General features: G+C 40.5%; 1 protein-coding gene across 3 annotated transcripts in view; it reads left to right on the plus strand.

Annotated features, from left to right (window-relative positions):
* Pdxdc1 (pyridoxal dependent decarboxylase domain containing 1) overlaps positions 1-14,432 on the plus strand; it is a 73,847-nt gene that overhangs the window by 26,329 nt on the left and 33,086 nt on the right. For 2 of the 3 annotated variants that reach the window (XM_008829887.3, XM_017797347.2), the window contains exons 2-7: positions 84-157; positions 820-885; positions 3,963-4,043; positions 7,292-7,438; positions 8,407-8,596; positions 13,303-13,371. In XM_008829887.3, the coding sequence (XP_008828109.1) occupies positions 84-157; positions 820-885; positions 3,963-4,043; positions 7,292-7,438; positions 8,407-8,596; positions 13,303-13,371 (627 nt within the window). The remainder of the gene's footprint in view (positions 1-83; positions 158-819; positions 886-3,962; positions 4,044-7,291; positions 7,439-8,406; positions 8,597-13,302; positions 13,372-14,432) is intronic. The other variant, XM_029561990.1, reaches the window with a different exon arrangement.

Here is a 14,432-nt window from a genome sequence, read left to right on the forward strand (position 1 = left end):
TATATATATAAGAATATTTTAAAAACAGAAAAATCTAGTAGTAATATTGGAGTATTAAATTTCTACTTTTTTTTATTTCCCAGATATCAGACCCTACATTAGCTGAAATGGGAAAAAACTTGAAGGAGGCCATGCGGATGCTAGAGAACAGTCAGAGGTGAGCATGTGAGGCAGAGCCACCCTGTCCAGCATGTCCAGCCTGTTTTGAAACTGGTAGCTATGGTTTCTTCCTGTTAAAGATACCTCCCATCTCGAAAATGTGATTTTTTGCTGATTTTATTGTTTTTGTTTTGGTTTGTTTGAGACAGGGTCTCACTGTGTAGCCCCAACTGTCCTGGGGACTTCACTATATAGACCAACCTGGCCTCTAACTCCTAGAGATCCACCAGCCTCTGCCTCCTGAGTGCTGGAATTAAAGGCATGCACCACCACACCCAGCAGCTTCTGCTGACATTAAATTGGTATTTGTCTTTGGTAGAAGATGCTTTGCAATGAAAAGATTTTGAAGTTGTAAGGAAGAACTTTTCAGTTCTACTTGTTTAAAGTTTCATTTACATAATGTATTGATTTGAATTTATAAATACTTCTTACTATAGACTCAAGTTATATAGGGTTTCAGCTAACCAAGCAAGTGGCTTTTCCACATTCTTTTCATGAAACTCTAAAGTATATCTAAAACTGGGATCTAGGGAGATGTGATAAATGTGTTACAAATTGTCCATGAGTCACTAAGAGGTGCTAGGTAATGTCACCTGTTTACATGTACAAATGTGAGAAATTTGTATAAAGCATAATTTTTTTTTCTTTTCTTTATACTAGAAGAATAGAGGAAGAAAATGGAAAGAAACTCATCTCAGAGGACATTCCAGGGCCACTCCAGGGCAGGTAGGTGGCAGTGAGGATTAATACCTTTAGTTTAGTTTGAATGAGCACCAAGATAATTTAAGTAGTTATGTGCAGTAGAGCATTAGAAAGCAAATGCCATTGTCTGGCAAAAGTCTGAGCCTACCAGTGTCTTTCTCTCCTAGAACTTTGCTGTTTGTTTGGGTTTGTATGTTTGTTTGAGACACCGGGTTTCACTGTGTAGCTTGGGCTTGCCTTGATCTGGTAGCAATTTCTTGCTTCAGCTTTCTGAGTAGTAGAGTACAGACATGGGCCACCATTCCTGGCTCCCTTTCAGAAGTTAATATACGACTCAAAAGCTATTCATGAATTTGTAATTATAACTGGACTATCATACTTTGCTCATTCTTGAAACCTGTAATCTCATTATAAAGAGGTATTTAAATGAAACAAAAGTGTCAGAATGATTAATTCGTTGGCATCTAAAACAAATTTATCAAGTTCTTGTTTGACCTAGCAGAAAAAAATAAGTAGCTGGCTATAGTTTTCACAGGATGCTACCCCTCAATCTAGAATTAAAGTCTCCACCCAGCCTCCCTGAGACAAACTAATTTTTTTCTTTTATAACCAGGAAACTGCACATAGGTCAACAGTACAACTCCCTTAAATTGTTCTTTAACCTGAGTATCAATTATACTAGTCTGCAAAAGGAAAGAAAAACACAGAGGTATGACATACACCATACAGTAAATGTTAGGTCTCCCGCACCCAGATTCTGTTGTTTTTGAACTGTTGCTCCTGACTGTAGCATATGAATCATGCTAATTTGAAATCTTTTAGGTGTGTAGTGCTTTCTGCCTCTTAGAATGAAAAACAAATCTTGTCTCCTTGTCCCAGGTGTGAAGGCACAAAGAGGTTTAAGACTTGTTTATTCTCCTGATTGCACTGAAGTTTCTCTAAAAGAGAATATCTGAAATTCTCAGAATGACAGCACATTAAAAATACTAAAACAGCCAGGTGTGGTGGCGCACACCTTTAGTGAGGATCTCTGAATTCAAGGCCAGCCTAGTCTACATAGTGAGTTCCAGGCCAGCTGGGGCTACAGGGAGACCCTGTCTCAAAAAGACAGAAAAAAAAAAACAAAACTAAAACTAAAACAATCAGAAGTAAGAAGCATTCACCTTCAATAATGTTTATGTCCAGTATTTGCAATCTAGTAAAATGGCTGGCTGGCTTTACATTAGGTGCTTTACAGGTAATGTCTGATTATATCTTCCCTGTTCTATAAGGAATGGGCTCAGGGACTTTGGATCTCTTTCTTACTCAAGGTCACAAGGATAGTAGCCAAGCATGCTTCAGGTTCCCTTCCCTGCCCTTAACTCTTCAATGTCCAAGGACCAGAGCATCGCACTTTCAGGTTAACACCTTTGAAAAGATGGGTTTTGGAGCATTGTTTTGATAGTGCATCTTTTATTTATTACTATTTATGTGGTACTAGGAATTGAACTCCAGGCATGGTAGGCAAGCTGTCTACTGCTGAACTTTTTCTCTACTATATTCCTCCTATCTTTCTCTTTTTAAAATATTTTATCTTGCCAGGTGTTGTGGCACACACCTTTAATCCTAGCACTTGAGAGGCAGAGGCAGGTGAGTTCGAGGCTAGCCTGGTCTACATAGTGAGTTAGGGAGACCCTATCTCAAAAAGATCAAAAAAAAATTTTTATTTTATTTTGTGTGTATGAGTGTATTGCCTGCATGTATGTAAGTGCACCCATGTCTAGCTATGCCCAAGGAGGCCAGAAGAGGGTGTCAGATCCCCTGGAACTGGAGTTATAGACAGTTGTTAGCCACCATATGGGTGCTAGGAACCAAACCCGGGTCCTCTGTGAGAGTAACCAGTGCTCTTAACTGCTGAGCCATCTCTCCTGCCCATGTTTCTCTTTTTAAAGAGAAAAATGTTATTAATAATATTCTTATTAATTGAGAATATTTTTACATTATATGCTCCACAAATTGCCTTGGCATTTCATACTATTTTGGACATATTTTTCTCATGAGTTTCCATCTTTTCATTTTAAGGAGCAGTTAGTAACATGCCTTGAACAGAAGTCAGTCTGTTTACACTCTAAGCAAATCTCAAATTTCCCAACTTGGAGAAGAGTTGGAAATAAATAATGGTTATATTACATGTTTAATTAAGGCTGTTGGTTCAGGTAGACCGAGATATACTAGTAGTACTAGAGTATTCATACTGGTTTTAGGACCTTCTAGCATCTTAAAGACTTTGGCTCTTTTTTTTTCTTTTTTTTAATATTTTATTATTTTTGTGTGTGTGTTTTGCCTGCATGTATGTAAGTGCACCCATGTGCAAAAGCAGAAGAGGACTTTGGATCCCCTGGAACTAGAGTTAGGGTGTTAGCCACCATGTGGATGCTGGGAACTGAACCTGGGTCCTCTCCAAGAGCAGTCAGTGCTCTTAATCACTGAGCCATCTCTCCATCCCCAAGCAGAGAATATTTAATAAGCATGTTATAAGACCCAAAGTCAGACTGGAGAGAGTGGCCCAGTGGTTAAAAACGCTGGCTACTCTTGCAGAGGGCCTAGGTTGGATTCCCAGCACCCACATGGTAGCTAACAACTGTCTGTAACTCCAGTTCCAGGTAATCCAGCGCCCTCTTCTGACCTCTGTGGGTATTGCATGATATAGTGTATTTACACACATGTAGGCAATAAGCTCATATATACAAACTAAAAGTAAGTAAAATATTTAAATATTTTCTGCTCTACTCCAGGAATGAAGTGATCCAATATGGAAGTATTGGATCTAGAGCAAAGGTGAAAATATTTTCAAAATATTTCAGTTTGAAAATATTTTCAAAAGTTAAACTCTCATTTGGGCCAAAGAATTAGTCACAAATAAGATCATATTCAGGATTCAGTTTATAATTTGAGAATTTTGAAAAAATACATAAACTCTGGTCTCAGAACATTCTTTTGTAGCTAGCTACTCAACTTGAAAAAAGAACTTTTAAAGTTAGGTTGAATGAGACAGATAGTTGGGAGATGAAAAGAAAGGGGTGTGTGCTCTTTCCACTCATCTAACTCTTTTTGTTCTGCAGTGGACAAGATATGGTGAGCATCCTCCAGTTAGTTCAGAATCTGATGCATGGAGATGAAGATGAAGAGCCCCAGAGTGCCCGGTACTGGAGAAGTATTGGCAGCTTGCCTTTGGAAGTCTGTTCTTGATTTCAGTAGTTATTCCGTTCTCACAAATGACCTAAAAGAGAACTTGTACTTCACTGAGTTATATTGATATGATACTAAAGTAATGTTCATTTTCTCTATTCAGAAAGATGTTTATGCAATGTAGGTAATATGGGGTTGGTTTTTTTGTTTTGTTTTTTTTTTTTTTTTGGTTTTTTTGAGACAAGGTCTCCCTATAGCCCCAGCTGTCCTGGATTCACCATGGAGACCAGGCTGGCCTCGAACTCACAGAGATCCGCCTGCCTCTGCCTCCCAAGTGCTGGGATTAAAGATGTGAGCCACCATACTCGGCTAGATAGTATGTTTTATAAAAGGAAAGCATTTACTAAAAGTAGATCCTGACATTTCTATGGTATTAGGTCTTGTAAAGAACCACTAGAGGTGTACATGCTTTTCTGTTTCTGCTTCAGCTTGCTAAGAATTGCTGAGGCTAAATTGATTGGTGAAAGCCTACATTGTGCGTCATCCATTTGTTTTATTTATTCATCTGTGTAATGTATTTAAATGAATGTATTTTCATTTTGTCTATTGAAAATATGAATTTTTTTTGTTTTTTGTCTTTTGAGACAAGGTCTCCCTGTAGTCCCAGCTGACCTGAACTCACTATGTAGACCAGTCTGGACTTGAACTCACAAGGATCTGCCTGCCTCTGCCTCCCAAGTGTTGGGATTAAAGGCGTGAGTCACCACACCCAGCTTGAATTTATTCTTGTGTGTATGTGTGTGTGTGCGTGCACGCTCATGTGCAAAGTTGTGTTGAGTGTCTGCCATGCTTTGTGCCATTAGTGCCCACAGAGACTATAAGAGGGTGTTGGATCCCCTCTGGAGCTGAAGTTGCCGGCAGTTTTGAGCCTTTCTGTGGGTACTGGAAGCCAAACTCAAGTCCTCTAGATGGGCAGTAAATACTCTTAAGTACTGAGCCATCTCTCCTGCCCCGTTTTGTCTTTAACTTTTTTGTAATCAGTAATACATTTTCTGTGTTCAAAATTCAGAAGATAAGCTGGGCATGGTGATTACACCTATAATCCTAGCATTCTAGAGGAAGAAGCAATGAGGCCACAAATTTGAAGCTAGTCCAGTACATGACCCTATCTCAAAACAAAGCAGAATAAAACTGAGAAGAAAAGGTGTATATTTTTTCAGGCTAGGATTATAGGTTGGTGGTAGGTAGCACAGATAAGGCCCTAAATTCAGTTCCCAGCACCAAAACACAAACACACACACACACACACACTTTTTCCATCCTGTCTCTGCCTCCCTACCTTTTTCTCTTTCATAGAGATAGACTGACCAGTTTATTATTCCACAGATATATATATACATATATATATACACACACATATATGTACATATGTATGTATGTGTATGCAGACAAAACATCCAGACCCACCCCTCCAGTACATAAATACCGCACATCTTGGTTTTTTACATATATCTTGAAGTTCATTGTATATCACACAAGGAGCCTTCTCTTTGTGAAGAGCAACTGTGTTTTTGGTTGGATGAACTGAATTTTATCGTTTCTCTTATTTTACTGACATAAGCATTGCTGTAACCAATACTTTAAGCATATGTCAGTCCTTGTAGAGACAAGTATGTTTGGGGAGTAAGTCATAGAAGTGGGATTTCTGGGTCAGATAATGTGTACATTTGGAATTCCAGTAGAGCCAAATTTTGCTCCTAAGAATTGAGCCAGTTCATAGTCCCACCACCAATGTAGGAGAACACTTCTTTTTCCATGCCTTTGCTGCAGCGGTGTTAGCAAATTTAAGGACTTTTTATTAAAGTGATAAGTGAGAAATACAAGGCGAGGTATTTAATTAAATAAGCATTTCTCTTATGAGCTAGATTGTGTGTTTTCAGTCTGTTTGAAGACTTGTTTGGGACTGGGGTGTAACTCAGTTGTAGAATACTTGCCAGCATGCACAAGATCATAGGTTCAAGTCACAGAATCTTTAAAAAAAAAAAAAAAGGCTGCCACTTGTGTGCAGATGCCTGAGGAGGCCAGAAGAGGTTGTTAGAGCTTCTGGAGCTGGAATTACAGGCACACTGACATTTATGCCGGCATCTGAACTTGGGCCCTTCGAAAGAGCAATAAGCACTCTTAATCACTAAGCCATCTCTCCAGCTCCCTAAAAAGGCTTCTTTCTTTTTCCCTTCCTATGTCTTTGTCCAAGACCCTATTCAGTTCTTTATCTTTCTCTTGCTGTTTACAGTTAGGTTCATGTTCATATATCCCTCCCATTTCTGTTTACCGCCCTCTCTCCCCCTCCCTCCCCCCTTTCTCTGCTCCTTTCCACTATCATCACTCCCTCCCTTTGTCTCCCCCCGTTTCTTTCTCTCCTTCCCCACCACCTCTCTCTTTTCCTGTTTTTCCCTTTCCACCTTCCAAGGTCTCACTGTGTAGTTCTGGCTACCTTGAAACTTGCTTATATAGACTAAACTGCTGTGAACTTCTGCCTCTTTCCTTAGTGCTGGGATTGTAAATATGCACCATATGCCCATCGTTACTCTTATAAAGAAAATTATTCATCTATTTTAATACAAAACATCTAATTCCCTTTGAATTTGCTGTGTTATTTCTTTTTTGATTTTCCGCTTGTTTTTGAGACAGGGTTGTATAGCCTTGGCTGGGCTTGAACATAGGATCTTCTGCCTCTACCTCTTAAGTGCTAGGATGCTTTATTCTTTCCAATAGATATTTCATGCAGGAAAGTGATCTTTAATAATTATTTTTAAAATGTTTCTGCCCATTTTATTTTATGTCTGTCCTCTGGTGGTTCCTTGTTTCATTGTTTTCTTGGTACTGTGGCTAGAACCCAGAGCCTCACTCATACTGGCAAGCACCTTACAATTGAGCTACATTACTAACCCTTCCTCTGTAGTTAAGATTGGTATTTAACTATATTGTAAGGCAAGTATTTAACTATAAGAGAGAATTATTCTGAAACAGTTTGTGTATTCTCAATAAAGAGAGGGATATTTATCTTTTAGGACCCAATTTTAAAAGTATTTTTTCCCCAAACTTTGAGTATCTTACACCCATTGAGTTTTCTGAATTTCTCTGTAGGATATCTGGTGAATTTCAAGTCTAATACATTTTTGTGAAACACTCTGTACTTTCATTTCCTTTTCTATGTTTTGAGTCTAATACTTTTTAGTAACCTAATGAATTTTGATTACAGAATCCAGAATATTGGAGAACAAGGTCACATGGCTCTGTTGGGTCACAGTCTGGGCGCTTATATTTCAACTCTGGACAAAGAGAGGCTGAGAAAACTTACAACCAGGATACTTTCAGACACTACCTTATGGCTGTGCCGGATTTTCAGGTAAAAACGTTAATGAAGTTTTGTTTTTAAGAGTTTTTTTTTTTTAATGCATAATATGTATAGAGTGTTTTGCCTGCATGTATGCATGCATTGGATGGTGTTGAATCCCCTGGAACTGAAATTACAGAAGATTGTTAGCTGCCACGTGGGTGCTGGGAACCAATACCTGGTCCTCAGCAAGAGCAGCCAGTGCTCTTAACTGCTGAGCAAGCTCTCCAGCCCTGTGCCTGGCTTTGACTCTTTTTTGGAAGGGTTGCTTAGCATCTCCATGCCTCAGTTTTGTCATGTATTAAATGAGCAAAGCATTGATGGCTATTTCATGTGAGGATTAAATGAGTGCATAGATTCATACTTTTTTTTGGGGGGGGCGGTCTTTTTAAGACAGGGTCTTCCTGTAGCCCCAGCTGTCCTGGAACTCACTATGTAGACCAGGCTGGCCTTGAACTCACAGAGATCCACCTGCCTCTGCCTACCCCACCACACCCAACCCCATAGATTCATACTTTTAAGGAACTGCCTCCCGAATGCTGGGATTAAAGGCATTTGCCACCATAACCAGCTCAGACTAGCATTTTTGACATTTCATTTATTTTAGATGTTTTAGGGCTGAAACTCTATTAACAACCATGTCTACCTGTACCACTAGCCTTCACGTAGAATAAAACAGAGCCATCATCCTCAGGCTTTTTGTTTCTGGGGGACTTTTAGTCTCTGTTTGTTCCCATAGTTTCTGTTCTTTGTGTTTCTGGAGTTGGGTGTGGATGGAAGGTCCTTGCTTCTCTCCTTTATAACCTCCACCTGTAGTAAGTAGTCAGCTATTGAAGATGAGGGAGCATCACATTCTTGTCCCCTGCATGATCTAGGTAGCAGTGTCTAGCTTGAGAAGAGAATTGCTTCCATGATTATACAACTAATATAAAATCAGAAATAGCTAGAAAGTACATTAAATATATGGGATCTCTTAATAGGTATGAAAATGGCTGTGCTTATTTCCATGAAGAAGAGAGAGAAGGACTTGCCAAGATCTGCAAGCTTGCCATTCATTCTCGGTATGAAGACTTTGTAGTGGATGGATTCAACGTGTTATATAACAAAAAGCCTGTTATATATCTTAGTGCTGCTGCTAGACCTGGCTTGGGACAATACCTTTGTAATCAGGTAATGTGGCAAAAGACAGAGGTGTTTTTTCCCCCCTTCATTTTTCATATCTCTGTGTATACATGTGTGTGTGTGTGCATGGTTTTGCATGTATGTGGGTACATATGTCCGTGGGTACATGTGCACATGTATACGTGTTCATGTGAAATTCCAAGGTTGATGTCAGGAATCATCCTTAATCCCTCTTCCACCTTATTTATTGAGGAAGGGTTTCTCAGTCAAACCAGAGTTTGCCAGTACGGCTAGTCTTACTAGCCACCTTGCTCTGGGGATCTCTGTCTCTGCCTTCCAGGGCTGAAATTACAGGTAAGCCATCATGCCTACCTGGCATTTTCATGAGTTTCTGGTGATCAAAACTCTGGTCCTCACACTTGGTGTGGCAAGTGCTTTAATTACTGAGCTATCTCCTCAGCTCCAAAGATAATATTTTTTAATTCATTTTTATTTGTGTGTATTTGTTCCTGCTTGTCTGTATGTGCACCATGTGTGTGCAGGTTCTTGGAGAGGCCAAAGGAGGGTGTTACAGGTGATTGTGAGCCTACTGATGTGGGTGTTGGGAACTGAACCAGATCCTCTGTAGGCACAGCAAATGCTCTTAATGTTTGAGACATCTCTCTAGCCCTCACTCCAAATAGATATTTTAAAGAAAAAAGGTCATGTGGTTCAGTTTTTGGTTTGTAGTGCTAGAGATCAACCCAAGGCTTCACATATGCTAGGTGAGCACTATACCACTGAGCTACACCCCTACCTCCAATGCTTTGTCTTTTAAACTTTTTTTAGATTTTTTTTTCCATTTATGTATATGTGTGTGTATGCCACATGTGCGCGTGCCCACAGAGACCAGAAGAGGGCATCAGATCCCTTGACTTCTGTGGGCACTACATGCATGTAGTACACATACATGCATGCAGGCAAACAAATAAAATGAAAATAAATCTTTTTTTGTTTGTTTGTTTGAGACAGGATCTTCCTTATAGCCCCCGCTAGCCTGGAACTCACTATGTAGAACTTATTTTTAAAAATAAGAAATAAACTGGGCATGGTGGCGCATGCCTTTAATCCCAGCACTCGGGAGGCAGAGGCAGGCGGATCTCTGAGTTCAAGGCCAGCCTGGTCTACATAGTGAGTTCCAGGACAGCTGGGGCTACAGGGAGACCCTGTCTCAAAAAAGACCGAAAAAAAAAAAAAGAAAGAAATAATAGTTGTTTTGTTTGAGACAGGGTCTCAAACTGGTCTGGAACTTAATATGTAGATGAGGCTGGCCTTGAACTCACAGAGATCCACCTGCCTTTGCCTCCCAGGTGCTGGAATTAAAGGTGTGAGCTACCACACCTAACTATGAAATAATAGTGTGGTTTTTTATTTGTTTTTTAAATAATAGTTTAAAAAAAATGCAATAAATTTTTTCTTGATATCTTCCTGATAATTCTTCAAGTGAGTATGTGCTCATTTAATGATTATTTCCCTTTTAGACAATTAGAGCCTGTCCATTCTCTTGCTTTCTGTCACCATTTTCAGGTAATGCTCTTTGTTACAGACATCTGTATACATAAACTTTTTCTAGATTTAGAGTTATGTTCCTCTGATAGATTATGTTGTTTTTGTTTGAGACAGGGTCTCGTGTATCCCAGGTGGGTCTTGAAGTCACTTTGTAGCAGAGGATGGATGATCTTGAACTTTGGATCTCCCTGCCCCTGCCTCCCATGTGCTGGAATTCCAGGGGTGTGTCACCATCTCATACCCAATTTGTGGTGTTGAAAATCAAACCCAGGGCTTCATGCATGCTAGACAAGCACTTGGTTAACTTAACTGCATCCCAGGCCTTGTTTTGGGGATTTGTTTTTTTTTGTTTGCTTTGTTTTTGAGACAGGGTCTTGCTGTGTATCCCTGGCTGACCTGGTACCTGCTGTGTAGCCCAGCCTGGCCTTGAACTTAACAGCAGTCCTGCTGCCTTGACTGCCTGAGTACTGGGATTACAGGCTCCCCAGTGAATATTACCAGTTTTAAAGCTCATGGTATAGCCCATTTACCAGGGGGAAATCCATCTTCAAAGATGTGTGAGGGATAGGGGTTGGCTCAGCAGGTAAAGACACTTGCCTCCATGTCTGACAACCTGAGTTTGATTCCCGGAACCCACGTGATTACCAACTGCCACAAGCTGTCTTTTGACTTCCACACCCATGCTGTAAAATACATGCACACACAAAATAAATGTGAAAGAAAGATGTGTGAGTATTCTGATAAGTGAGAAAAACAAATGGCAGAACAGTAATTTAAGATGGTCATGAGCTAGAGAGATGGCTCAGCGGTTAAGAGCACTTGCTGCTCTTCCAGAGGACCAGAATTCAGTTTGTAGCACTCATATCAGGTGGCTCACAAGCACCTGTAACTCTAGCTCCAGGGGATCTGACGCCCTCTTCTGGCTTCCACAGGCAGCTGCATACAGGTGGCATCTTCTGTCAGACACACGTACACATAATTAAAAGTTTTTTTTTTTTTTTAAATCTCAGCATTTGGGAAGACAGAGGCCAGTGGATTTCTGTGAGTTCAAGGCCAGCTTGTCTACATAGTGAGTTCCAGACTAGCCAGTGCTACACAGTGAGGCCCTCAAAATAATAAAACAAGATGATCAAGCTTATGTTTTAAAAAGCATGTGCATGCTTATAGACGTTTCTTTTTATGTGTATGAGTGTTATGCCTGCATGTATGTAAGTATACCTATGTCATTCAGTATCTGCAGAGGACAAAAGAGGGTGTTGGATCCCTTGGAACTGGAGTCACAGATGGTTGTTAGCCACCAGGTAGGTGCTGGGATTCAAACCCCAATCTTCTGCAAGAGCAGCCAGTGCTCTTACCTGCTGAGCCAGCTCTCCAGCCCCTTGTATACATGTTTTACACCTAGAAAAATTGATAGATTTCTCTAAAACCATGTATTTATACTTATAAAATATCTGGCAAGTTCTATACTAAGCTGTTACTAGTAGTACATCAGTGGCTTATGGGAGATATTTTCACTTAAAATGTTTTTGTTTTATTGGTGGTACTGTGAATTGAACCCAAACTTGTATGTGCTAAGGAAGCTGTCTTCTACTTACCTATGTCCTCAGCCCTTTTATTTTATTTATTTATTTATTTTTTTTGGTCTTTTTGAGACAGGGTCTCCCTGTAGCCCCAGCTGTCCTGGAACTCACTATGTAGACCAGGCTGGCCTTGAACTCACAGAGATCCACCTGCCTCTGCCTACAAGTGCTGGGATTAAAGGTGTGCGCCACCACGCCCAGCCCAACCCTTTTAAATTTTAAGACAATTTTGCTGGGCATGGTAGTACTCCTTTAATCCCAGGATGCAGGAGGATTACCCAGGTTGGTTTGGAACTCAATTATCTGGTTCTCATTCCTTAGCCTCCTGAGATTACATTAGAAGTGTGAGCCACCATGCCGGATTGGTTTTTTTTCAGACAAAGTCTTCTCATATATGTAGACCAGACTGGCCTGGAGCTAACTTACTGTGTGGCTCAGGATGGTTCTGAACTCTCTATCCTCTTTCCATAGTCTCCCAAGTACTGGGATTTCAGGTTTGTGCCAGCCTTTTAAAAGTTTTTTTTTTTTTCTTCTGTTTTCTGGGGCGGGGGGGGGGGTCCTTTCTTTTTGCTTGGTTTGGTTTGGTTTGGTTTTAACACTTGAAGGCATAGTGTGAAGCTCAGTGGCAGAGCACTTGCCTGGCATGCAAAGGCCCTGGGTTCAGTCCCTGGCACTGCCAAAAAAAAATCCCTACAAAAAAAATCCTCTAAGGAAGAAATGTGTGAGAAAAGCACTCATTACATTTTGTGGATTTTATGATACTGAGTCTTAATTATACAGAACAATATGCTGTAACTGTTTATAGTTCCTCAAACTATAAACTCCTTGTGGAGTTTTGGAAGCTAAACATTAGGAATATATGATTAATTTGACAATTTTCTCCATCCATAGCATGTACTTGAAGCCTGGCTTCTTTAAGCAGTGTCCATCTGTTAATCCATATTTATTACTGTAGGGGTGGGGGGACCCATAAATAAGGTACTGTTCTCTAAATGCCTTTAGTTGGTGTCATTTACAAGTGATGCTTGGAAGAAGAATCCCAGATTGCCCCCACCCCATGCTTTGTGCTCGGTAGTTTCTTTGTTTCGAAAAGTCTCTGGGTTTTTTTGCTACATTCTAGAATATATCAAAGACATGACTCATGTAGAGTAGCTTACATTGTATCTTCTTGTAAAACACCTGACAATTACCCTCTTGGGGTGAGAGTTTAACTTTTCAAATGTGCTTTAATAATCTGTTGCTGGGGGAGAAGTGGATTTTTCCCCCCTTGAGACAGTCTCACTGTGTAGAGAAGGCTGGCTTCATACACATGATCCTCCAGTTTCAGCATCCTGACTACCAGGATAACACATACACCACCATACTCCCACTAAGATTTTTTTTTTAATTATTCTTTTTGGTCTTTGAGACAGGGTCTCCCTGTATGGCAACCAGACTAACCTTGAACGCACAGAGATCTGCTGGCCTCTGCCTCCCAAGAGCTGTCATTAAAGGCATACACCACCATGCCCGGCTAAGATGTTTTATTTTTAAAGGAATAATTGTAACTTGTCTTTATTGCTTAGGCTTCTACAGTCATAAGTGAGTTGTGACAAAGGTCTTCTAAAGTTATGTTTCTTCTTGCAGCTTGGCTTGCCATTCCCCTGCTTATGCCGTGTGCCCTGTAACACTATGTTTGGATCCCAGCATCAAATGGTAAGTTTGCCTTTTGGTTTATAATGTAATATGGAATTGCATTTTGAAACTGCCTCTTTTTTTGAGACAGGGTCTCCCTGTAGCCCCAGCTGGTCTAGAAGTCACTATGTAGAGCGGGCTGGCCTCGATCTCATTGAAGTCCACATACCTCTGCCTCCCAAGTGGTGGGACTAAAAGGCATGCAGTGTGCCATCACACCCTGGCCCAAGTCTTCCTTCCAACTTTATCTGGAGTTGTGTTTGCTGACCTCCAGATAGCTACCAGCTTGTTCATTTATTGCTTCAGCCCTTCCATTGTGTAATATATGCTTCTCTGTTTGAATGTCTGTGGTTAGCCTATGTAGCTCTTATGGAATCTTGTGATCCATGCTGTCATGTAGCTCTTATGGAATCTTGTGATCCATGCTGTCACCTCTTTTGGGGTGTGTGTTTGGTGCTGGGACCTCTTGCATGCTAAGTACCAACTCTGCCTAGCTCTTTCATCATTAAGTAGAAACACAGCATTCCAGTTAAGCACTCCTTGTAAAGTTCAGTTAGTCATCACTATTGCCTGGACCTCTGAGCAAACAGATATTGTTTTGTTGAGACAAGATCTCCCTAGGAAACTCAGGTTGCTTCAAGCTTGTGATCTTCTTTGCCTTGCCTTTCAATTGTGAATGTGCAGACTTTGAAATGAAGTCTTTCATTGTAATCTTGGGGTTGAGTTCTGATAATAGACATGCAAGTGATAAACATCTTCACACTGAAGATAGAAAAGATAAATTCTAGAATTCTACTTTTTTTTTTTTTGTCTTTTTGAGACAGGGTCTCCCTCTTTGTAGCCCCAGCTGTCCTGGAATTCACTATGTAGAGGCTGGCCTTGAACTCAGAGTTCCACCTGCCTCTGCCTCCCGAGTGCTGGGATTAAAGGTGTGTGCCACCATGCCTGGCTGGAGTAACTTTTTTAAATGGAATATTCTACATAGTTAAAAGTTAGTGTTGGGGCTGGAGAGATGGCTCAGCAGTTAAGAGCACTGACTGCTCTAGTAGAAGACCCGGGTTTGATTCCCAGCACCCACATGG

Source organism: Nannospalax galili, unplaced genomic scaffold (assembly GCF_000622305.1).
Source record: "Nannospalax galili isolate Female #2095 unplaced genomic scaffold, S.galili_v1.0 scaffold32, whole genome shotgun sequence".
NCBI classification, from domain to species: Eukaryota; Metazoa; Chordata; class Mammalia; order Rodentia; family Spalacidae; genus Nannospalax; species Nannospalax galili.